Source organism: Canis lupus, chromosome 24 (genome assembly GCF_011100685.1).
Source record: "Canis lupus familiaris isolate Mischka breed German Shepherd chromosome 24, alternate assembly UU_Cfam_GSD_1.0, whole genome shotgun sequence".
NCBI lineage: Eukaryota > Metazoa > Chordata > Mammalia > Carnivora > Canidae > Canis > Canis lupus.
Genome location: NC_049245.1, coordinates 26,108,921 through 26,132,569, shown reverse-complemented (window position 1 = coordinate 26,132,569; position 23,649 = coordinate 26,108,921). Strand labels below are relative to the sequence as shown.

The 23,649-nt window shown below is 46.2% G+C and overlaps 1 protein-coding gene across 2 annotated transcripts in view; it reads left to right on the top strand.

The window, feature by feature from the left end:
* Nucleotides 1-23,649, top strand: part of SOGA1 (suppressor of glucose, autophagy associated 1) — a 76,422-nt gene that overhangs the window by 34,396 nt on the left and 18,377 nt on the right. For both annotated transcript variants that reach the window (XM_038572214.1, XM_038572213.1), the window contains exons 4-10: nucleotides 7,000-7,062; nucleotides 7,733-8,914; nucleotides 11,741-11,881; nucleotides 14,465-14,590; nucleotides 15,542-15,772; nucleotides 22,107-22,211; nucleotides 23,144-23,311. In XM_038572214.1, coding sequence (XP_038428142.1) covers nucleotides 7,000-7,062; nucleotides 7,733-8,914; nucleotides 11,741-11,881; nucleotides 14,465-14,590; nucleotides 15,542-15,772; nucleotides 22,107-22,211; nucleotides 23,144-23,311 — 2,016 coding nt within the window. The remainder of the gene's footprint in view (nucleotides 1-6,999; nucleotides 7,063-7,732; nucleotides 8,915-11,740; nucleotides 11,882-14,464; nucleotides 14,591-15,541; nucleotides 15,773-22,106; nucleotides 22,212-23,143; nucleotides 23,312-23,649) is intronic.

Here is a 23,649-nt window from a genome sequence, read left to right as displayed (position 1 = left end):
AGGACAGAGCTCATGCTCCTACTAGAAGCCGGTAGACCAAGGATGCTTAGAGGCACCACCCTGGCTGCTCAAAGGTAGCCTTGTGAGTTGCTGGTAGGTGGAGAAGCCCCTAATGTGTGCCAAGCCAAAGAATGTGCCCTTGGGGTCCGTCACCTAGCAACCGGCATTCTTGTTGGTGCCTGGGACTGTCCTCCCTTGCCCCTTCCTTCCCACTCTCCAGAGGCCTGGGGCCAGAACATCTGCCCCTGGGGCCTCCACAAAGGGGCTCTGACAGGCCCTGGCTCCCTGGAGGGGCACCATAGCCCCCCAGGCCGCCTGGCCAGCTGCTGCCCTGCAGAGAGGAGGAAGTCTCTGTGCTCTGTGAGCCTGCCTTGTTTTCCCTCCAGAGCCAAAGAGTAGTGTGGGAGCCCACATGGCTTAGATGAGGTGGCAGGAAGGGTCAATTCCCCCCGGAAAAGGCTGGAGTTACTCTGGTCTTGAAAGGGTTTGCGGCTCTGGCCCCTCTTCTCTGTCCACTGCCCTCCCTTCCTAATAAGATTCATGCCACCCAGAGCTTATTCTCTGCCACTTGGAAAGGTGTCCAGTGAGTTTTCTTGGAAAAGCATATTAAAAACATCTCATTATGATTTTCCCCCTCCCCCCAACAGGTTATATATCTTAATAGAGAAAGACTAGTAGAAAGTACAAGTGAGTCATAAGGAGGAAAAATTCATCTGTAATCTACTATTTATTTATAAAGATTTTATTTATTTGAGAGAGAAAGAGAGAGATAGCGAGAAAGAGCATAAGCAGGCGGGGAGAGGGAAAACAAGCTTCCTGTTGAGGAGGGAGCCCAATGTGGGGCTTGATCCCAGGACCCTGTGATCATGACCTGAGCCCAAGGTAGATGCTCAACCAACTGGGCCACCCAGGCACTCCTGTAATCCACTATTTAGAGGGAATTACTCTGAGTAATTACCAAATTATTATTTGGGTGGGAGGGGCATATATTTGCAGTACATTTTCCTATTTTATGCATACACATATTGAAATGCATTTGTATAGGGACATCTGGGTGGCTCAGTGGTTGACTCTCTGCCTTTGGCTCAGGTTGTGATCCTGGGGTCCTGGGATTGAGTCCCACATTGGGCTGTACACAGGGAGCCTGCTTCTCCCTCTGCCTATGTCTCTGCCTCTCTCTCTCTCTCTTTGTGTGTCTCTCATGAATAAATAAACTCTTAAAAAAAAAAGAAATGTATATATGCATTTTTTCCCCTAACATAAGCTCAGTGAAGCAAAAATATTATTACAAAAGCACATAAATAGGGGCACCTGGGTGTCTTAGTGGTTGAGCATCTGCCTTTGGCTCAGGTCGTGATCCCGGGGTCCTGGGATTGAGTCCCAAATCAGGCTCCCTCCTGGAAGCCTGCTTTTCCCTTTGCCTATGTCTCTACCTCTCTATTGTCTCTCATGAATAAATAAATAAAATCTTTAAAAAAAGAAAAAAAGGCACACAAATGTTAGGTCTAGACTACCACTAAGGATGGCTACATCAGACTCTAGTTGTATGGGTTGCCTCTGGCAGGAAAACTGGTGACTTGGATTCATTGTATTCCTTTTGTGATTTTTTTTTTTTTGAAGTATAGTTGACACACAACATTACATTAGTTTCAGGTGTACAACATGGTGATTCAACAAGTCACAGCACATTATGCTGTGCTCACAAGTGTAGCTACCAGCTGTTACTGTGCAACCCTATTATAATACCATTGACTGTATTCCCCATGCTGTACCTTTCATCCTCGAGATCTATTCATTCCGTAATGGAGGCCTGTGTCTCTCAGTCCCCTTCACCCATTTTGCCTACCTACCATCTTTAGTGGTTTTTTGAAGTTTGAACAATGTGAATGTGTTATCCAAAAAATAATAGAAATAATAAACCTGGGCAGCCCAGGTGGCTCATTGGTTTGGCGCCTGCCTTCAGCCCAGGGCACGATCCTGGAGACCCGGGATCTAGTCCCATGTCGGGCTCCCTGCATGGAGCCTGCTTCTCCCTCTGCCTGTTTCTCTGCCTCTCTCTCTCTCTCTCTCTGTCTCTCTCTCTGTCTCTCTGTGTTTCTCATGAATGAATGAATAAAATCTTAAAAAAAAAAAAAAAAAGAAAAGAAATAGTAAACCTATATAAAATAGAAGAAGGAAGCCTCTCTTAACTATCTCTCTCAGTTTTGCTCCTGACTCAGCTTAACCCATGGTTAGCAGGTTGGTTTCTATCTTTTTAGGCCTTCCTCTCTGTTCATACAATGTGTATTTCTCTTTGTATTTTTAGAAAATAAAGATGGGATTATATTGTATCCATGGTTTCTGTAACATGCAGAATAATGTAGGAGGAACACAGACTTCTTAAAAATGCTAGATGTTTGGGGTTTCCTTCTGACTAAGGTGCTTATTATAAAAATCAAAGATCACAGAGTCAAGTAAACATAGGAAGGAAAAAAAGTCTAAAAGAGCACCATCTATTTCAGTATTTTAAACACAGACCCAGAGGTTGAGAAGGAGCTCCAGCTAGCTGTCAGCTGTGGTCATCCTCGGGTTAGGGAAGAAAATGGCTAGGGGGGCTTCTGGTTTGTTAGCGTTATGTAGATTTACAGTGAGAATATTTTTGTATATTTATTTTAAAGAGTTAGGGGTGGTGGGAGGGGAGGAGGGCGGGGGGTGGGGGTGAATGGGTGACGGGCACTGAGGGAGACACTTGATGGGATGAGCACTGGGTGTTATTCTGTATGTTGGTAAAGTGAACACCAATAAAAAATTAATTTATTAAAAAAAAGAAACAATGAAAAAAAATAAAAAAATAAAAAAATAAAAAAAATACTTTGTAATAAAAAAAAACTTTAAAGATTTTATTTATTTGACAGAGAGAGAGAACAAGTAAGGGGAGCGGCAGCAGGAGAGGGAGACACAGACTCACCACTGAGTGGGGAGCCCAAATGCAGGGTTCCATCCCAGGACCCTGGGGTCATGACTTGAGCTGAAAGCAAATGCTCAACTGAGCCCCCCAGGAGCCCCCCAAAAAACATTTAAAGAAAAAGCTGGAGGACTATGTCCCTCTCCCGCCCCCAAAAAATGTGGGGGAAGAAGAGGGCCAAGTGTGAGTTTGCTGCATATTCATTGTAAACAGCCTGCTGTATATTCTTCAGGCTTTTCCCATCCTGTGTGTGTGCATGCACACACATCCCTTATTTTTGTAACAATGGTAACATGCTCTAGGTTTTTTTTTTAAATAACAGCTTTATTGAAATATAATTCACCTATGATAATGCTTGTCTTTTTAAAGTATATAGTTCAGTGGTTTTGCAGAATATTCAGAGTTGTACAACCTTCACCACTTTCTTGGCCCTGAACAGTTGCTTCACCCCAACAAGAAACCCCAAACCCATCAGCAGTCACCCACCCGCCCCCCAGTGGCCACTAATCTACTTTCCACCATTATGGATTTGCCTATTATGGACATTTCATGTAAATGATATCATATATTGTGTGGTCTTTTGTGACTGGCTTCTTTCACGTAGCATGATGTTCCCATCATACACACATGTTGTATCAACTATGAGTACTTCATTTTTTTTTCTAATATTTATTTATTCATGAGAGACAGAGAGAGAGAGGCAGAGACCATAGGTAGAGGGAGAAGCAGGCTCTCTGCAGGGAGCCCAATGCAGGACTCCATCCCAGGACCCCAGGATCATGACCTGAGCCAAAGGCAGACCCTCACTGAGCCACCCTGGTGCTCCCCCTCCGTGTTTTTTAATAGGGTTAGACTTTATATGATTTCATTCCTTTATAGGTGGTAGCTGGGACCTCTTAGTGCGCTGGCCCCCTTTCCTGTCACCCCATTTCCTCCCTCCAGGGAGTCCGCAGTACTTGAAGAGGCTGTAGTCACCTGAAGAGACTCAATTTAGGGAGAGGAAGGTGTTTGCCCAGGATCCTAAACTCTGTGTTGTGGGGTTGCCAGAGTCAGCTTCCAGCTGAGGCCACAGCCCCTCCCACATAGCTTGTGATAAGCCGACCCAGATCCACAAGCCTCTCCTCAGAACCCCCACCTCACCCCTCACTCCGTGCCCATGCCCAGATGTCCCTCTGAGTACCCGCTTCCCAGGCGCCACTTGTGGGAGGGGCTGTTTGTGGGGGGATCTGTTCTGTGGCATCACCCCATTTCCTACCTCCTCCTTCGCTTTTCAAAGATCCCAGATCAGCCCTTCTCAGATACTGGCTCTCGGCTCTTGGCACCCAGCGTCTGAAATATCAGCCTCTGTCTTCCTGCTACATTTGCATTTCAAAAGGTCTCTTTAGGATTTGATTGGGCTCCAAGATAGACTTCAGACCCCAGCTGGAGTTCATTTCTCTGGTTCTCTGGTGCCAGCCAGGGCCAGGCAATAGAATTAACCTGGGAAGCTATTTAAAAATACTGATGCCTGGGACCCACCCTGGACCAGTTGCAACAATATCTGGGACCCGAAGCATCAGGATTTTTCATTTAACTTCTCCAGGTAATTCTGATGTGCTTCTGGGTAGAAAGCCACTGTGCTACCTCCACTCTGGCCCTCATCAAAGGGCATATTTTTTCCTTCCAAGTCTTGGGAACTGTATCAAGAGCTCTGTCAGGAACTGGTCCCAGGTCACTATGGATTTACTGTGGGACATTTCTCCCACCTTCAGCGAGGTGGGGACTTGGATTAAGTCAGTGGTTCTCACCTTCTGGGATGGGAGTGAGAGGTGGAGGGATGGGGAAGCATGTATTCAAACACCTGGAAGCATCCTCAAAAAATACTCGTTGAGCTTGAAAAGTCAAAAGTAACCTAAGTTATGCACTACTAATATAAATCACCCCTCTCATGGGAGGAGTGTTCAGCAGATTCTTGCATCTAACTGAGTGACTTCTAAAATTTATTTTTTTTTTCATTTAAAAAGGATTTTTTTTCTGAGAGAGAATCTCAAGCAGACTCCCCACTAAGTGCATGGTAGGGGGTGTGGCAGGATCTGATCCCAGACCCTGAGATCATTACCTGAGCTGAAATCAAGAGTGGATCGCTTAACTAACTGAGCCACTCAGGCGTGCCCTGAGTGACTTTTTTAAACATCAAGAAACTTTAGTAAAAATGATTAACCTTAACAAAAATTAGTAACCTTTCCTTAAGTTCCCTTCATAGGACTTGTGCCATTTTGCATTCTTCCCAGTGATATAGGACTTTTCCTGCTTCTCCATAACTTCCGCAATAGAATGCATTGTCAGATGATTGAATTTTTGCCAATCTGATAGGTGAGAAATGGTATCAGGGTGTAGTTTTAATTTGCATTTCTCCATCTTGAATAGGGTTGAACATCTTCCTATGGTTATAAGCCATTTACCTTTCTTTTCCTGTGAACAGTTTTTCATATCTCTAAGACATTTTAATATAGGTTTGTTGGCCTTTTGTTTTCTATTTTATGAAGCTCTTTTTTTTTTTTTTTTTTAAAGATTTTATTTATTTATTCATGATAGTCACAGAGAGAGAGAGAGAGGCAGAGACACAGGCAGAGGGAGAAGCAGGCTCCATGCACCGGGAGCCCGACGCGGGACTCGATCCCGGGTCTCCAGGATCGCGCCCTGGGCCAAAGGCAGGCGCCAAACCGCTGCGCCACCCAGGGATCCCTATGAAGCTCTTTATGTATTTAGGATATTAACCCTTTGTCAGTGCAATAAACTGCAATTTTTTCCCCGGTATTGTTTATACTTTTACTTTCCTATGGTACGTTTTTTTCATGTAGAATTTGCTTATCAGGGATCCCTGGGTGGCGCAGCGGTTTAGCTCCTGCCTTTGGCCCAGGGCGCGATCCTGGAGACCCGGGATCAAATCCCACATCGGGCTCCCGGTGCATGGAGCCTGCTTCTCCCTCTGCCTGTGTCTCTGCCTCTCTCTCTCTCTCTCTGTGTGACTATCATAAATAAATAAAAGTTAAAAAAAAATAATTTGCTTATCTAATTAAAAGTATCCATTTCTAAAAAAAATCAATTTCTTTGCATATCAATTCTGGATTTCTGAATTATGATTATTATTGCGTTATTTTGCATGAAAACTTACAATTTAAATAGTGAAAAATTGAGCAGTCCCTCCTGTGTAATTATGATGTGTTCTACCCATATGCATTTTTAATTTTAATTTTAGTTATTTTTTTTGCATTTTGTTTATTAGTATGCATTCCAAGTTAAAGTCTATGAGGACAGGATTCCCCCTGAAATGAAGATTTGCCTGCTTATGGAAGAGGCCCCTTGGGAATAATGCCACCAAGGATCTTCAGAGCAATTATACCAGTGGCCTCAGCTAATCCTGTGGGGATCTCTGGAGCTGGGAAAGCTACTTATAGTTGTTTTGAATTGAGGCAGGGAGGCATGGACCAGTCATTGCATGTGGGCACCCCTATGGAGGGCACATGACCTTGAATGAGGTGGCTGTCCTCAGCCAATGGCATCACTGGGAGGGGACTCATCTTTGAGGTCTTGTTTAGGGGAACACGCACCCCAGTTCTTAGGAGGCAGGGGATCTGGCTGGAGTGGCACAGCATCTTCCCCCGGGTACCCTCTCTGGCTTGATCACTGCTGTGTTCTCTACGCCTAGTTGCACCCGGCACATAATAGGTACTCAGGAAGTCTTTGGTGAGAGAATGAAAGGCACAGAAGAATAGAAACCCAGATTTCTGGGTCTTGGACCAGGCCAACTGGATCTTAATGTAGGGGTGCAGGGGCAGGGGGAGAACCCTGGGCAGGTGTGATCAGGGTCCTTTCTTCACATGCTTCTGTCCCGCTGGGTGTTCTAGAAGGCCCCTTTGGCTCACTGGTTGGTGCTGGTGAAGGCTTGGATGTGGCTGGGCTAGGCTGGGCAAGGAGGGGGCCCTCAGTGGAACTCTAGGCACCTTGACTACTCTATGATGCACATCACCCACATGAGCTTTCTGTTTTGTTTGTATGTTTTAATTTCTTTCTAGCATTCCTTGAAGAAAAGAGGAACCCGCTCCCTGGGGAAGACAGACAAGAAGCCTTCGGTGCAGGTATTTCCTGACGGTCCCCATGGCCCCCAGGGCAGCCCCCACAGGCAGGTTTGAATCTGAAGGGCCGAGGCCTAACTCCAAGTGGTCTGGGGGGTCCCTGGAGGTGCCCACTCTTCCCCAGCCTCAACCCCACCCTCTTTCATTTTCTTAGCTTCGATACTCACCTCACTTCCCAAAACCATGCCCGGAGCCCATGGTTCCCATCCTGACAGATAAAGTGCTATATATAGATGTAGCACAGGTCAGGCATAGAGTACAGTTAGCCTCAAGTGGCCCTGGATTGTCAGGGTGCTAGGCACTTCTTGTGCATTATTTCATTTAATCTTCCCTATGGCTCTATGAGGAAGTGATTTTATTGCACCGTTTTACAAATGAGGACACCCTAGTAGGAATGGAAGTCGTAGTAGCAGCAACAGTTGCCTGGCAGGATATCACCTACTCTAGAAAGCCCGCCTGGACTTCCCAGGCTGTACTATGCTCCATCTTTGCTGCAATGTCAAGGAGGTATCCTTCTCTCCTTCCCCTGCTCCTTGAGAGTCAGAGCCTAGTTGGATTCATTGCCCTACCCCCAGCACATAGTTATTGCTCCCCAAAATGCTGTGGCTGGTACTGAGCCTCGCGATGCTAACCTTCCTGGATCATGTCTGTCTCTGTGCCCATCGGGCCCCAGGAGGACAGTGCAGACCTGAAGTGCCAGCTGCACTTTGCAAAGGAGGAGTCAGCCCTCATGTGCAAGAAGCTCACCAAGCTCGCCAAGGAGAACGACAGCATGAAAGAGGAGCTGCTCAAGTACCGCTCCCTCTACGGTGACCTGGACAGCGCTCTGTCCGCCGAGGAGCTGGCCGATGCGCCTCACTCTCGGGAGACCGAGCTGAAGGTACATCTGAAGCTGGTGGAGGAGGAAGCTAACCTGTTGAGCCGCCGCATCGTGGAGCTGGAGGTAGAAAACCGAGGCCTGCGGGCAGAGATGGACGACATGAAGGATCACGGCGGTGGCTGCGGAGGTGCGGAGGCGCGCCTGGCCTTCTCTACACTGGGTGGCAGTGAGTGCGGCGAGAGCCTGGCGGAGCTTCGGCGACACTTGCAGTTTGTGGAGGAGGAGGCTGAGCTGCTCCGACGCTCCTCGGCAGAGCTGGAGGACCAGAACAAGCTGCTGCTGACCGAGCTGGCCAAGTACCGCTCAGAGCACGAGCTGGACGTGACGCTGTCGGAAGACAGCTGCTCTGTGCTCAGTGAGCCCTCGCAGGAGGAGCTGGCAGCTGCCAAGCTGCAGATTGGGGAGCTCAGTGGTAAGGTCAAGAAGCTGCAGTATGAGAACCGGGTGCTGCTCTCCAACCTCCAGCGCTGTGATCTTGCCTCCTGCCAGAGCACACGGCCGATGCTGGAGACGGACGCCGAGGCTGGGGACTCTGCCCAGTGTGTGCCCGCTGCTCTTGGCGAGGCCCACGGCCCCCACGCTGCCCGGCTCTGCAGAGCCAGGGAGGCCGAAGCGCTGCCTGGGCTGAGGGAGCAGGCCGCCCTGGTGAGCAAGGCCATCGATGTCCTGGTGGCTGATGCCAACGGCTTCTCGGCCGGCCTCCGCCTGTATCTGGACAATGAGTGTGCTGACTTTCGGCTACATGAAGCCCCTGACAACAGCGAGGGTCCCAGGGACACCAAGCTCATCCATGCCATCCTGATGCGGCTGAGCATGCTCCAGCAGGAGCTCAATGCCTTCACACGGAAGGCGGACAGCGTCCTCGGGAGCTCTGCCAAGGAGCAACCGGAGCCCTTCTCAACGCTGCCTGCCTTGGGCTCTCAGGGGCCCTCCAAGGAGATTCTTTTGGCCAAAGACCTTGGCTCAGACTTCCAGGTAAGATGTCCCAGTCACGGGCCCTATTCCTTTTTTTGTTAGAAACTTTGTACTGAAACCTACATAGGACAGAGAGGCATACCACCACAAGTGTACAGCTCAATGAATTTTCCAAAGGGGAACACACTGGTGTAATCATCACCCAGAATGAGAACTAGAACATGACCAGCACCCCAGGAGCCCCTCCTCATGTTTCCTGTAGCCACTAACCCCATCAAGAGAGATCATCAAGAGGGTAACCCCTCTCTTGATGCACTTTTTTCCATCTTCGAACTTTATATAAACTGAATCATACAGCACACACTCTCCTGGGCCCAGCTTCTTTCACTCGCTGTTGTCTCACATAGCCATACTGTGTTCATTCTCATTATTGGATATGATTTAATTAGTAAATATGCCACAATTCACTTAGTAATTTACTATTGTTACATAGAGGGGTGATTTAAAAAAGGGACAAAGGAGGAAAAGGCCTTTTTTTTCTTTTTTTTTTTTTGCCAGGTTGTTCTTTATTCTTGTTTCTTTTGCAATTTTGATCTTAAAACACATATTATTGAAAAAAAAAAAAAGGATCCAGTCAGGTCTTAGGCAAAGGCAAGAAACGTGGCTTCCTAAAGGAATTAACTTCCAGGCTTAATGTCTATAAAATACAACTTAGAAAAACTAAAATAGCAAATGTACTTGTCTTCCCCCTAAAAAAAGCATCCTTGCAATAAGTAATCCATAGCATTCAAGCAGTTTCAGACGTGCCTGATAAAAAGGAGAGCGCCTCCTCCTTGCTGCTTCTTACTGCCTGCTGGTTCCACTATTAGTAGTCTGGAGCAGGGCTGTCCAGTACAGAAGCCAATAGCCAGATGTGGCTACTTACATTTCAATCAGTAAAAATGACATGCAGTTGAAATTTCAGCACTTTGGTTCCAGTAGGCACATGTCAAGTGCTCAGTGGCTGTATGTGTCAAGTGGGTCAGACCCAGACCATATCATCATAGCGTGCCCTTTTAAGTCTTACTGTATGTATCCTCTCATGTACTTGTTTTTCACCCAAGTTATTTTATGTGATAAGTACTGTGGCCACACAACTGATTTTTCTTGTGTAATGTATCTAGTGGTTCATGTGCTTATGCTGCTATCTTTAATGCTCATATACTTTTTGTGTCAGTGCTGGAGGTACCATGGTAGGCAAAAACAGACCTGATTCTTGCCTCACCCCGGCCCCTGTCATCTAGTGGGGAAGAAAGATGTTAATCAAAATATCAGGCCACTTAATGTGAAATGACAGATATGAGGGCTCTCAAGGAAGGGCACTTGGTTCTGGGAACAACGAAAATGATCTAGACTCCAGGCCAGGGAAGGCCTCTGATCTGAGCTGAGAACAGCAGGGTCAATTAGCAGGGAAAGAGTGTTCTAAGCAGAGGGAGTGGTCTGTGTGAAGGCATCATAACCGGAAGGAGCATGGCTGAGTTGCAGGGAGCATATTCCTCCTGAGAGCAGTGTAAGGGATCTTCCCATGTCTGTAGAGAGAGTTAGCTCTTTCTTTTTGATAGCTACACGGCGTATCGTGCCATAATATCTTTAGTCTGTTGATCTGGCTTGATTTTTCTTGCTTTTTTAAGCAAGCAGACTCCTCCCATGTTAGGTGTCCCCCTTGGTTCTTCTTCTTTTTTTTTTTTTAATAAATTTATTTTTTATTGGTGTTCAATTTACCAACATACAGAATAACACCCAGTGCTCATCCCATCAAGTGCCCCTCAGTGCCCGTCACCCATTCACCCCCACCCCCCGCCCTCTTCCCCTTCCACCACCCCTAGTTCGTTTCCCAGAGTTAGGAGTCTTTATGTTCTGTCTCCCTTTCTGATATTTCCCACACATTTCTTCTCCCTTCCCTTATATTCCCTTTCACTATTATTTATATTCCCCAAATGAATGAGAACATATAATGTTTGTCCTTCTCCGATTGACTTACTTCACTCAGCATAATACCCTCCAGTTCCATCCACGTTGAAGCAAATGGTGGGTATTTGTCGTTTCTAATGGCTGAGTAATATTCCATTGTATACATAAACCACATCTTCTTTATCCATTCATCTTTCGATGGACACCGAGGCTCCTTCCACAGTTTGGCTATTGTGGACATTGCTGCTAGAAACATCGGGGTGCAGGTGTCCCTGCGTTTCATTGCATCTGTATCTTTGGGGTAAATCCCTAACAGTGCAATTGCTGGGTCATAGGGCAGGTCTATTTTTAACTGTTTGAGGAACCTCCACACAGTTTTCCAGAGTGGCTGCACCAGTTCACATTCCCACCAACAGTGTAAGAGGGTTCCCTTTTCTCCGCATCCTCCCCAACATTTGTGGTTTCCTGCCTTGTTAATTTTCCCCATTCTCACTGGTGTGAGGTGGTATCTCATTGTGGTTTTGATTTGTATTTCTCTGATGGCAAGTGATGCAGAGCATTTTCTCATGTGCATGTTGGCCATGTCTATGTACCCTTGGTTCTTCTTGAGGTAGGAATGAGCTGGGGCTGCACGTGTGGTAGGACAGTTGAGGCTGACTCGGAAGGTTTGTGTGCAAGACAGACATTCACCAGATCAGGATTTGCACTCACCACTTAGCTACTCATTCATCCTTTGGACGGAGACTCACCAAGTAGTTGTAGGGCTGGATCTGGGCTGCAGAGCTGAATCCACTGAGGCCCCAGCCCTCAGGTGGCTGATCAGAGCCTTTTGTAGAGACCAGAGCCCTGGGGCAGGAGGGTTGGCTGCTTCTGGCACCCGTTGAGCCCCTCCTCATTATTACCTTTCATCTCTTCTGCCTATGGCTCTGGGTGCAGCCGCCTGACTTCAGGGATCTGCCGGAATGGGAACCCAGGATACGAGAGCCCTTCCGTGGTGGTGACTTGGACTCCAAGCCTGACCCCAGCCGGAACTTCAGGCCTTACAGAGCTGAAGACAATGATTCCTATGCCTCTGAGGTGGGTTTAGGCTTGATCAAGCAAGGGGGAGGGCAGGAGAGTGGCTGGGGCCTCCCAGAGGCTGGGTGATCCGTGGAGAAGCTTAGCTGATGATGATACGGACTTTGAGTACTCTGTTTCGTTCCCTGCTTCCTGGCAGCAAGGGCTAAAAGGGAGACAAGGACGTTTGAGCCATTCTCTCGGCCTGATAAAAGGAAGCTTATAAACTCATTTGAAGAGATGGATTTTGTTTTGCTATACTAAAATTCACTGGGAGTTGAATAATTTATGTCATTTAATGAAACCATTCATTTCTTTAGCAGGAGGGCAGCAGTCTTTATAGTCAGGCTGACTGGGTTCAGATTATGGATCTGCTATGTACTGGCTGTGAGATTGTAGACAAGTCACTTTACCTCTCTTATCTCAGTTTTCTTACCTTTACAATAAAGGTGATCCCTCAGAGGGCTGTTGAAAGGATTAAATGCATGAAAAGCCTTGTTAAAGCCTGGTCCCCTTTGGGGGAGGAGGAGGAGGAGGAGGAGGAGGAGGAGGACGAGGAGGAGGAGGAGGATGACGCATCCCAGGGCCTCAGGGCACCCATCACTGTGGCTTTGTGGCCTTGGGCATGTTCCCCTTCTCTGGCTGCATCTTCCCCCATTTGTAACATGGGAGAATTCAAGTGGGTGGTGGCTGTAGAATTTCTCGGATTCCCTGGTCCGAGGAATTCCTGGTGGTTCTGAGTCCCTCCCAAGCCTTCTAAGTCTCTGTTAGCACTTCATAAATGAACCTGAAGTAGGAAAAGGCTCATATGGATTGGGATGGAGCTTCCCTGGGACTCCTGAGCCATGGAGGACCTTGTGTGTGCCCTAACCTAAGCACCACTTTCTTCTGAACATCCATGAGAAGGCAATTTTGTGGTCCCAGGAAGGCAAGTCTGTAAGTATCCAGGGGGAGAAGATCCCTTGATAGATCAAACTCTTTAAGTCCGAGTTTCCTAGCAGCCATGGCATAAAGGGGAAAAAACAAAACAAAACACAACATGAGATACTTAGGTCTCATTTTCCGAGAAAAGGAAATAGGCCAGCTTACCTGCATGCATTCAGTTATTGTTTCATTCAGCCACTCTTTACTGAGCAGTTGCATTTGCCAGGTTCTGTGTTAGGCACTGAGTTCAAGGAGAACACCAGAGACAGCAGGTAGTATCCAGCCCTGCAAGGATCTTTAATATAAAATAAGCATACAAGATAGACCTTAAGTCAGAGTACCTGCCATTGCTAAGTTTCCATGTTATTGGTCAGATAATATGTGGGTTCTTTTTTTTTTTTTTTTTTCACAGAGGGACATCTTGCCATGCCTGGGAAGGTTTTATGTAGGAGTGGCAGATGACATTTCCTTTTTTTTTTTTTCCTGCTTAACATGACAGCATAAAAATTTCTCTGTGTTGCCAGAAATACTTAAAAAAACATTTGTAAATTGAAGTATATAAACACAGAGAAAAGCGCTTGTATTGTAAGTGGACAGTTCAAACAGCCTTCACAAACTGAACACTCCTGTGTCATCAGCGAGCACATTAGTAAACAGAGCATTTGACCTGTCCTTGAAGCTTCCCTTCTGGTCCTCATCTAGTCATCATCCTGACATCTAACAGGATAGATGTCTAACAGAACATTGCCTAAATGTTGTCTAAACAGAACATGTACTTAGCTACACATGCTTATAAATACAATTTCCCCTCAAAATGTAGAGTTTTACTGTGTCTTTCTCTTAGGATTTTATTATATAGTCATTATAAGCAACACATAAGTACAGCAAAGCCCCCCTAAGCAGCATCGCGTAAAGATATGAAGAGGCAAGTTAAGATCAATTTAACCACCGTTCACATTTAAGTGTATGTGTCCATGTCCTTCCTGTTTTCCTATTGAAGGATATTTTATTTATTTATTTATTTATTTATTTATTTATTTATTTATTTATTTATTTATTATTTAATTTGTTTATTCATGAGAGACCCAGAGAGAGAGGCAGAGACATAGGCTGAGGGAAAAGCAGGTTCCCTGTGGGGAGTCTGAGGTGGGACTCAATCCCAGGACTCTGGGATCACAACCCGAGTGAAAGGCAGATGTTCAACCACTGAGCTACCCAGGTGTCCCTCTTTTATTTATTTTTTATTGAAGCATAACATAATAAGATACGTGCAATGAGGGACACTACCCTTAAGTGTACAGTTGAATAGACTTTTACATATGTATAGACTTATTAACCACACATATTAATGCCTTTTATTTATCCATGGTGTTTCTAGAATTTTGAAGTGATAAACAACGAGACAAGGAACATCTTTGTGAATCAACCTTAGTTTTCTCTTTCTTACATTTTCTTCAAATGTATTTCAAAGAGAAAGTATCCAGGCGACATTATAATAATAGCTAGATTTGATGTGCACAATTTTAATTGTCATAACAACTTCCTGAAGTAGGGTCAGCCAATGTGCCTGATTTGTACTCCAAGGACAGCTTGGAACCCCCCTCTACTCTTGTCCTCTGACCACGGCTCTGTCCCCCTCCTGTTCTCCCCCTCTGTCTGTGTCCCTCATCCTTATCCCAGATCAAGGAGCTGCAGCTCGTGCTGGCAGAGGCTCATGACAGCCTCCGGGGCCTGCAAGAGCAGCTCTCCCAGGAGCGGCAGCTACGCAAGGAAGAGGCCGACAACTTCAACCAGAAGATGGGCCAGGTGGGTGGTGCCCTGTGTCCCCCCACCCTCACCCTAGCACCGACTCTGTCTTTTCTTCCTTGAAGTGAAGGCAGACACCTTAGGGTTCCACGAGGCTCCAGAAGCTAAGGGCATCGGGAAACCTGAGTCTTTTGGCCCTCCCTGTACTTGATTGTGCATTAACTTGGACTGGAATCTTGGGGTGGTCATTGACTGCCTGTTTGACCTCAGGCCAATCCTGTCTCCTCTCTGGGCCTCAGATTCCCAACCATGACATATTGCCCCCATCAGAGCTCAAAACCTGTACCAGAAAGGGCCATAGGTCTGGCCACTAATCAAAGCTGATAGTTCTGCTAATAGAAAGCATGTACGAAGCCCTTCCTGTATGTCAGGGCTGTGCAATGCTCTTTTCACACATTATGTCCTTTAGTTCTCAGGATTTCACCTGTGAGGTGTCCCCATTTCATAGATGGGGAGACTGATGCCTAGGGAGCTGAAGCACTTTTCCCAGGCTGCACATCCAAGTCTCTGCTAAGTCATGACATTGCATTATTTCCTAGGGATTAGCATAGTCTCTCTCCCAGCATGTACTTTGTACTCCATATGGGTCACCCCTTCCTGCCTTCATTGCTCACCATCCCAGGTTCCTTATCAGATGTGAGAGTTGTTGTGAACTCTCTTTGGCAGCCAGTATTTGCTCATTATGTGATGTCATGGTTTTTATAGTGAGGCAGAGCTGGGTTCAAATCCTACTTCTCAACGATCCATAATTGTGATTGCTGCTGCTTTTATGAACTTCTCTTCCCTGGAGTTTATCTCAACAGAATGAGCTGATATTGGTAGAGTCCCTGGCAGGGATCACCAACAGCCACCTCCCAAACTTTCTTGTCTTTTATCTGAGGTCTGGAATGGCAAGGGGTAGTGCTGGGAAGATAGCGGGGGTGCTCACTCACTCTCTTTTCTCCCTCCCAGCTGAAGGAGGACCAGCAGAGGGCGCTCCTGAGGCGAGAGTTTGAGCTGCAGAGTCTGAGCCTCCAGCGGAGGCTGGAGCAGAAATTCTGGAGCCAGGAGAAGAACATGCTGGTGCAGGAGTCCCAACAGTTCAAACACAACTTCCTGCTGCTTTTCATGAAGCTCAGGTGGTTCCTCAAGCGTTGGCGGCAGGGCAAGATTTTGCCCAGCGAGGGGGATGACTTCCTTGAGGTATGGTTCCCCTGGTACCAGGACTAGGGCAGGTGGTAGGGCGGAGAAGATAGAACTAGAGGGACACCTAGCTGGCATTGACATAGCGCTGAGGCTCATCTCCAAGCCATCAGCTTGCAGGCTTCCATCCATGCATTCATTCACTTGTTCAGCATCTACTTGTTGAGAACCAGCTCTTTACTGGGCGCTGTGGCAGGTGCTGGGGATACTATGGTAAAGACAGACTTGGTCCTGCCTCACCAGGAGAAAGTCTCTTTGGGGGCTGATAGGTCTTTAACACCTCTCTAATACTTGCTCATTTCCCTTCGTAATGAACCTCAAAGTTCTCAGCAGGCAATGGTGTCTAGGTAAATTTAATAATCTAGTTTTGTTAATTCTATATTATATGCAGATAGAGTATATACTGCTTGTAACTCTTTTAAGGTATACATTGCATATAATAAAGTGCACACATCCTAAGTGTACAACTGATGAAGTTTTGTCACATACATCTGTATAGTCCCCAACCCAGATCACAACAGAGCACATTTCCAGTGATCCCAAAAGATCCCTACTATTCCAGGCAATATGCCTACCCCAGCTGTCAGCACTATTCTGATTTCTTTTGCCATGGGTTATTTTGCCTAATCTAAAACTTCATATAAGTGCATGTAGTCTTTAGTGCCTGGCTTTGTTTGCGCCATATAATTTTTTGAGATTCACCAAATTTTATGGAAGTAGTTTTTGTTGCTTTTTGGTGGCTCATAGGGGGAACAATCCAGTACATTTTTTATTGCTGCTTATTTTTGACTTATGAATATACTATTTTATTTTACGTAATTCATTAATTTAAGTAGGCTCCACACCCAGCATGGAGCCCAGCATAGAGCCCAAATGTAGGATTAAAACTCACAACCCTGAGATTAAGACCTGAGCTGAGATCAAGAATCAGATGCATAATGTAATGAGTAGCCCAGGTGCCCCCCCCCCCATTTTAACCATTTTTAAGTTTACAGTACATTAGTGTATATTAGGTATATTCACAGTGCTATGCAACCATCACCATTATCCATCTTCAGAACTCTTTTCATTTTGCACAGCTGAAACACTGTACCCCTTAGATAATTCCCTATGACCACCTCCCCTGGTTCCTGGCAGCCACCATTCTATTTTCTGCCTCTGTGATTTTGTCCACTAAGTACCTAATATGAAAGGAATCATAGTATCTGTCCGTTTGTGGCTGGCTTAAGTTCACGTGTCTTCGAGCATCATGTCCTCAAGGTTCATCTATGTTGTAGCATGTTGCAGAATTTCCTTTCTTTCTAAGGTTGAATAATATTCCATTGTATATATGTATAAGCCACATTTGTTTTAACACAGAAGTTGTATATACATAAGGGGTACAACTTAACATTTTGATACATGATCACCTCAATCAAGCTAATTAACATGTCCGTATCACTTCACATAGTTACATTTTCTTTCCTTCTTTCTTTTTCTTTGTTTTTGTTTTTTGAAGGAGAGGGGGAGAGAGTGTGTGTTTGGGGGAGGAGGTAGAGGCAGAGGGAGAGAGAAATTGAGAATCTTTTTTTTTTTTTTTAAGATTTATTTATTTAGGGACACCTGGATGGCTCAGTGGTTGAGTGTCTGCCTTTGGCTCAGGGCATGATCCCAAGATACTGGGATTGAGTCCTGCGTTGGGGGAGCCTGCTTCTCCCTCTGCCTATGTCTCTGCCTCTTTGTCTGTTGTCTCTCTTTTTAAAAGATTTTATTTATTTATTCATGAGAGAGTACACATGCTCACATTGAGAGAGCGCAAGAGAGCTAATGAGGAGAGAGACAGAGGGGGAGAGAATCTTAAGCCAGACTTCCTGCTAAGCCCAGAGCCTGACACTGGGCTCAATATCATGACCCATGAAATCCTGAGTCAGATGCTGAACCTCCTGAGCCACCCAAGTACCCTGAGAGAGAGAATCGTAAGCATACTCCATGCCCAGCACAGGGTCTGACATGGGGCTAGATCTCATGACCCTAAGATCATGACCTGATCTGAAATCAAGTGTCATATGCTTAACTAACTAAGCCACCCAGGTGCCCCTCTTTTTTTTTTTTCAATAGTACGAGTACTTAGGTCTACTCTCAGCAAATTTCTTTTTTTTGTGTGTGTGTGCAGTTTTTAAATTTTTTTTAAGGTTTAATTTATTCATGAGAGACACAGAAAGAGAGGCAGAGACACAGGTAGAGAAAGAAGCAGGCTCCATGCAGGGAGCCTGATGTGGGACTTGATCCTGGTACTCCAGGATCATGCCCTGGGCTGAAGGAAGGCACTTAGCTGCTGAGCCACCCAGGCATCCCAACTCTCAGCAAATTTCAATTATACAATACAGTATTGTTAACTATAGTCACCATGTTGTACATAGATCTCCAGAACTTATTCATCCTGCATAACTGAAACTTTGTACTCTTTGACCAACATCTCCCTATCACCCCCCACCCCCACCCCCTCCTCCCTGCCCTTGGCAACCACTGTTCTGCTCACTTCTTTTATGAGTTTGGCTTTTTTTCCATTCTACATGTAAATGAGATCTTGCAGTATTTATCTTTCTGTATCTGGCTTATTTCACTTAGCAGAATGTCTACTAGGTCCATCCATGTTATCAAAAATGGCAGGATTTTCTTCTTCTTCTTTTTTTTTTTTTTAGATTTTATTTATTTATTCATGAGAGATACAAAGAGAGAGGCAGAGACATTGACAGAGGGACAGGCAGGCGCCCTCTGGGGAGCTGAGGCAGGACTTGATCTGAGGACCCTAGGATTAACGCCCAGAGCCAAAGGCAGATACTCAACCACTGAGCTACCCAGATGTCCCAGATTTTCTTCTTTTTTATGACTGATAATATTCTATGGTATTGTATATACATACACCACATTTTTTTTAAAGACTTTATTTATTTATTCATGAGAAACACAGACAGGCAGAGGGAGAAGCAGACTCCCCACGGTGAGCCTGATGTAGGACTCAATCCCAGGACCCCGGGATCATGCCCTGAGCTAAAGACAGACACTCAGCCACTGAGCCATCCAGGCATCCCATACACCACATTTTCTTTATCCATTCATTTGTGAACACTTAGGTCATTTCTATATCTTGGCTTTGTGAATAATGCTGCAGTGAATATGGGCCTGCAGATAGCTCCTTAAGATTCAGATTTCATTTCCTTTGGATATGTACCCAGAAGTGGGATTGCTGGTTCACATGGTAGTTCTATTTTTAATATTTTGGGGAACCACCATATTGATTTTTTTTAACCACCATATTGATTTTCTAGGAAGCCAGTTTTGGCTTCTGAGTTGGATATTCTCCTACCCCCTCCGAAGTGAATTGGAGACCACATAATCTATATTTTAAGTCAGTTTGTCTCAGGCAAATCCTCCATATTTGGTATAAACCTTTCTAGATATTTCCATGAACTTGAGCAACAAAGAGAAAAAGAAACTTACTTTAGAAAAAAAAAAGATAAAGGGATCCCTATGTGGCTCAGTGGTTTAGCGCCTGCCTTCAGCCCAGGGCCTGCTCCTGGAGTCCCGGGATTGAGTCCCACATCAGGCTCCCTGCATGGAGCCTGCTTCTCCCTCTGCCTGTGTCTCTGCGCCTCTCTCTCTCTCTCTCTCTCATGAATAAATAAATAAAATCTTTATTAAAAAAAGAGATAAGTGTAGAAAATTAAATAATATATGTGTTTATAATTAATAGAAATATACATGTTTATTGAAATAGACATAATTAGATATTATGGGGTACCTGGGTGGCTCAGTCAGTAAAGCATCTGCCTTCAGCTCAGGTCATGATCTCAGGGTCCTGGGATTGAGCCCTGCATGGGGTTCCCTGGTCAGTGGGGAATCTGCTTGTCCCTCTCCCTCTGCTCCTTCCCCTAGCCCCCACTTGTGCTCTCCCTCCTTCTCTCTCTCAAATCTTTAAAAAAAGATATAACCACATATATTGTCAAAACAGATACCTACATTTGCATAAATATAATCTAAACACATACATATAGCTATATAAATAATAGACTTAATATATATTCTTACTCTCAAAGAATATATGTGTCCACACATGCAAAATGGTATGTGTGAAATGACACTATACATGTGAATGATAAACCCTAGGCACTGAGTGTAGTGTTCTAGGTACTGTTTTAAATACTTCAGGTGGATTACTCCATTTCATCTTTATAAATATGCTATGATATGCAAATAATTATTATTCCCATTCTACTGCAGATAAAGATCTTTGATTACTTGCCTCAATCCTGAAATCTGGAAGCTCTAAACGAAATCTGTGTTTGGTTGCATCTAACTCAGTTGGAAAAGGTTGGCCTGACATTCATTTGGCGCAAAACCTTTATCCCATCTCATGTTAATATTCATATGTTTATAGGGGAAGCATGAGTGTGCTTGGCTTGAGCATAGAGTGGTACACCAGACCTGTTGGGGCAGTTGTACAATATATAGTGTAGGTACCATGTTGTCTTTCTAAAGCCCTGAGCATTCTGAATTCCAAGCACACCTGGACTCAAGGATTTCGGGGAAAGAATCATGCACCTGTGTATACAGACAACCAAGGTCTGTATGTTTGGATACTCCTGACCAGGGACAGAATTGGGGTGTTAATTCAGGCAGGCCCTGCCCTGCCCCCTCCCCATACTTCCCAGCCTTGGTACCTGCCCTGACACTAGAAGCCCTTCATTTGGTTTCTAGGACATCACACTCTCTTGGGTTTCCTTCCACCTCACTGGTTGCTCCTTCTTGATCTCTTTGGCTGGACCCTCCTTTTCTCCCTGACCTCCCTTAACATCAGAGTCTCCCAGGCTCAGCCCTTGGGCCACGTCTCTCCCTTACCTACACCTGCTCCCTCGGGAGCTTATCCGAGGATAAGCTGACTTAAATATGACTTAAATGGCCTTTCTTGCACATTGTGAATCTATCCAGAATCTATCTAGAGTCTGACCTAGCCACTCTGCCATCCCTCCTGGCTGAGCCACCATCACTCATTCCCTGGATTTTCACTGCAGCCTCTTACTGGTCTCTTTTCTCTATCCTTGCACCCTTCCACCAAGCATTTTGCATTTCAGAAGGGTATGGGGAGGTACCCCAGGTGGCATAGGCTCCACGTGGATGGCATCCTCCGAAATTTTCTGATGGAGGTTCTGTTGCTGCCCAGTAGGCTCAGCAGCTGCAGTGATCTCGTGAAACCAAAAGTCAGGTGGGGATCACTTCTCAGCTCACAATCCTCCCCTGGCTCCCATTTCACCTAGAGCAGAAGCCAGAGTCCCTACAAGTCCTGAGCCTGGTCCACTAGGCTTGTTCCCCGTACCTCTCTCACTTTCTCCTTGGCTCTCTTGCTTCCCTCAAACAGACATGTTCCCACCGCAGGACCTTTGCATTTGCTGTGCCCTTTCCCTGGAATTCTCGACCTGCAGTTCACATTACTTAGTCTCTCACCTCTTTCAGGGCTTTGCCCAAATATCAGCATCTCTCTGAGGCCCTCCTTGACTAGCCACATGCAGCACATCCCAGCTCCTTTGCTTGCTTTTCTCCTTGACACTTCACTGTGTGATGTTCCAGATATTTAATGCTGTTTCATACATTTCACTTATTTGTATGTTTTCTCGCTACTGGAATGGAAGCTAAAGGGGACAAGGGTTTTTGTCTGTCTTGCTCCCTGGCTTATCCCCAGCTCTGAACATAGGGCCTGGTGCATGGTAGGTTTTCAGTAAATATTTTTTGAGTGAATGATGGATAGGCACTCCAGTCAGAACCTGGCTTCTTTCTGCTTCATTCTCATCCTGAACTAGTACCCTGGTTTCCTTGGGTGGCTCTGGACTTCTACCCAGAATCCATCAGCAACAAACCCCCTCCCAGGAAGGTTCTCTCTGTCCACCCAAACTTTTGGTTGCCTTTTCTATAATTATGGGGGTCCCTGTGGGCCTTTTATTCCATCCACAGGGCCTACCTGTTGACCTCATCTGGCAACATGGTTATTTCTGAGTAGCTCTCAAGGATGCCTGATGGCCCTTGGGACGGAGGTGGCATTGGAGGAGAGAGGGGCCTGCCTTCCCAGCTCTACTCCTAGGCCTAGATGGTGCCTAGGAGCCCAAGTTAAAATCTGGGAAATCAGTGTCAAACTAGAGTACCGTTGGTCCATCCTGGACCATAAATCCCCCTTTTTTCTTTCTGCCCGGATGTGTCATACCCTTTCCATCTGGGCCACTAGCCTCAATCCCCTCTCCTGATGCTCAGACTCCAGGCATGACACCCTTCCAGTCCCTATTGAATGTGGCTTTTTAAAAAATAGGTAAATAGCATGAAGGAGCTGTACCTGCTAATGGAGGAAGAAGAATTAAATGCCCAGCATTCAGATAACAAGACCTGCACGGGGGACAGCTGGACCCAAAATACGGTGCGTTCCCAGTCCTTTCCCAGTCCTGTCCTGCCCATGCTTCCTTTGTCTGTTTGATGATCACTTCCTTCCATCTTCTCTGACCTGTCTTGCATGGGGCACTGGAGCTGCAGATGGTTATTACCTGGTTACTGGCCCCAGATGCTTAGTGCTGTGGGGCTGATAAGTCATCTGGTGGCAGTGACAGCAGTTGGACTGTGGTCACATGCAAGAGAGCAGTTAATTCTGTGTAGGGGACAGTATCACAGTGAAGGGATAATAGGTGGAGGGTTTTGAAGGATGAATAGGAGCTTGCCTAATAGAGAATGGGGCAAAGGCCCTTTTGGACCAAGGTAACTGTGTTTGCAGAGGTATGGCAGGGTATTCTGGGATTGGCTATGGGTTGGGATGTACATAGTAGGGGTAATGAAGAGAGGCCTTGTGGTCTGGAGTTAGGAACCCTCAAATCAAGCCATGGGGCAGAAAGTGATGGGGTCAGGCTCCCAGGGTCATACACAGTTAGCTTGGGTAGGTAGGAAATAGGTCATGGGCCAAGGAGAGATGATGGGGCCTGAGTCAGGCTGTTACGGAGGCTGCATAGATAGCTTGGATTCACTCTGTGGCCCACGGTGGGTCAGAGAGACAGATCTTGGGCAAGGATAAAGACCCAGGGCCTAGGCTCTGCAGAAGCTTGAAGAAGTCAGGGCCCATCTCACATTTAGGCTGAATAATAATTGCTGTGACCTCAGGAGGTTTTATGTGAGGCTGGGGTACGTGTCAGCCTAGGAGGTGGCCAGGCCTGGGCTCAGCTGGGTGAGATGATCTGGGGAGGTCATGGGGATTGCTCAAGACCAGATAGAGTACTGGGCTGGGCTCTGGGTAAATGCTCCCAGCCCAGGCTCCCCTTCCCACCCCTCCCAAACTGCTGACCCAGGCCTTGCCCCCATCTGCAGCCCAATGAGTATATCAAGACACTGGCTGACATGAAGGTGACGCTGAAGGAGCTGTGTTGGCTGCTTCGGGATGAGCGCCGTGGTCTGACTGAGCTCCAGCAGCAGTTTGCCAAGGCCAAGGCCACCTGGGAGACAGAACGGGCAGAGTTGAAGAGCCATACTGCCCAGGTGAGTCCCTGACCTGTCAGAGACATTCCCCCCTTTTATTCCTCCCTCATCTAAGCCCTCAGGGGTGTTAGATCTGGGAGCACAATGCCCAAGCCATGCTTCTAAGAGGCATAGGAGCCACCTCTTCACCTCCTCTTGTAGTCCAGAGAGGGCAAGAGATTTACCTTGAGTCACACAGCAAAGGTGCCAGAAACACTGGGGACTGGAAGTCACTGGGCCAAGAAAGGAAGGTGGAGGATTGACAAATGGGCATGGGACGTCATAGGCACTTCTGCTGCACCACCATGGGTTCACAGGTGAGGCCAGATGCTTAACTACCTGTCTGTTCCTGGTCACAT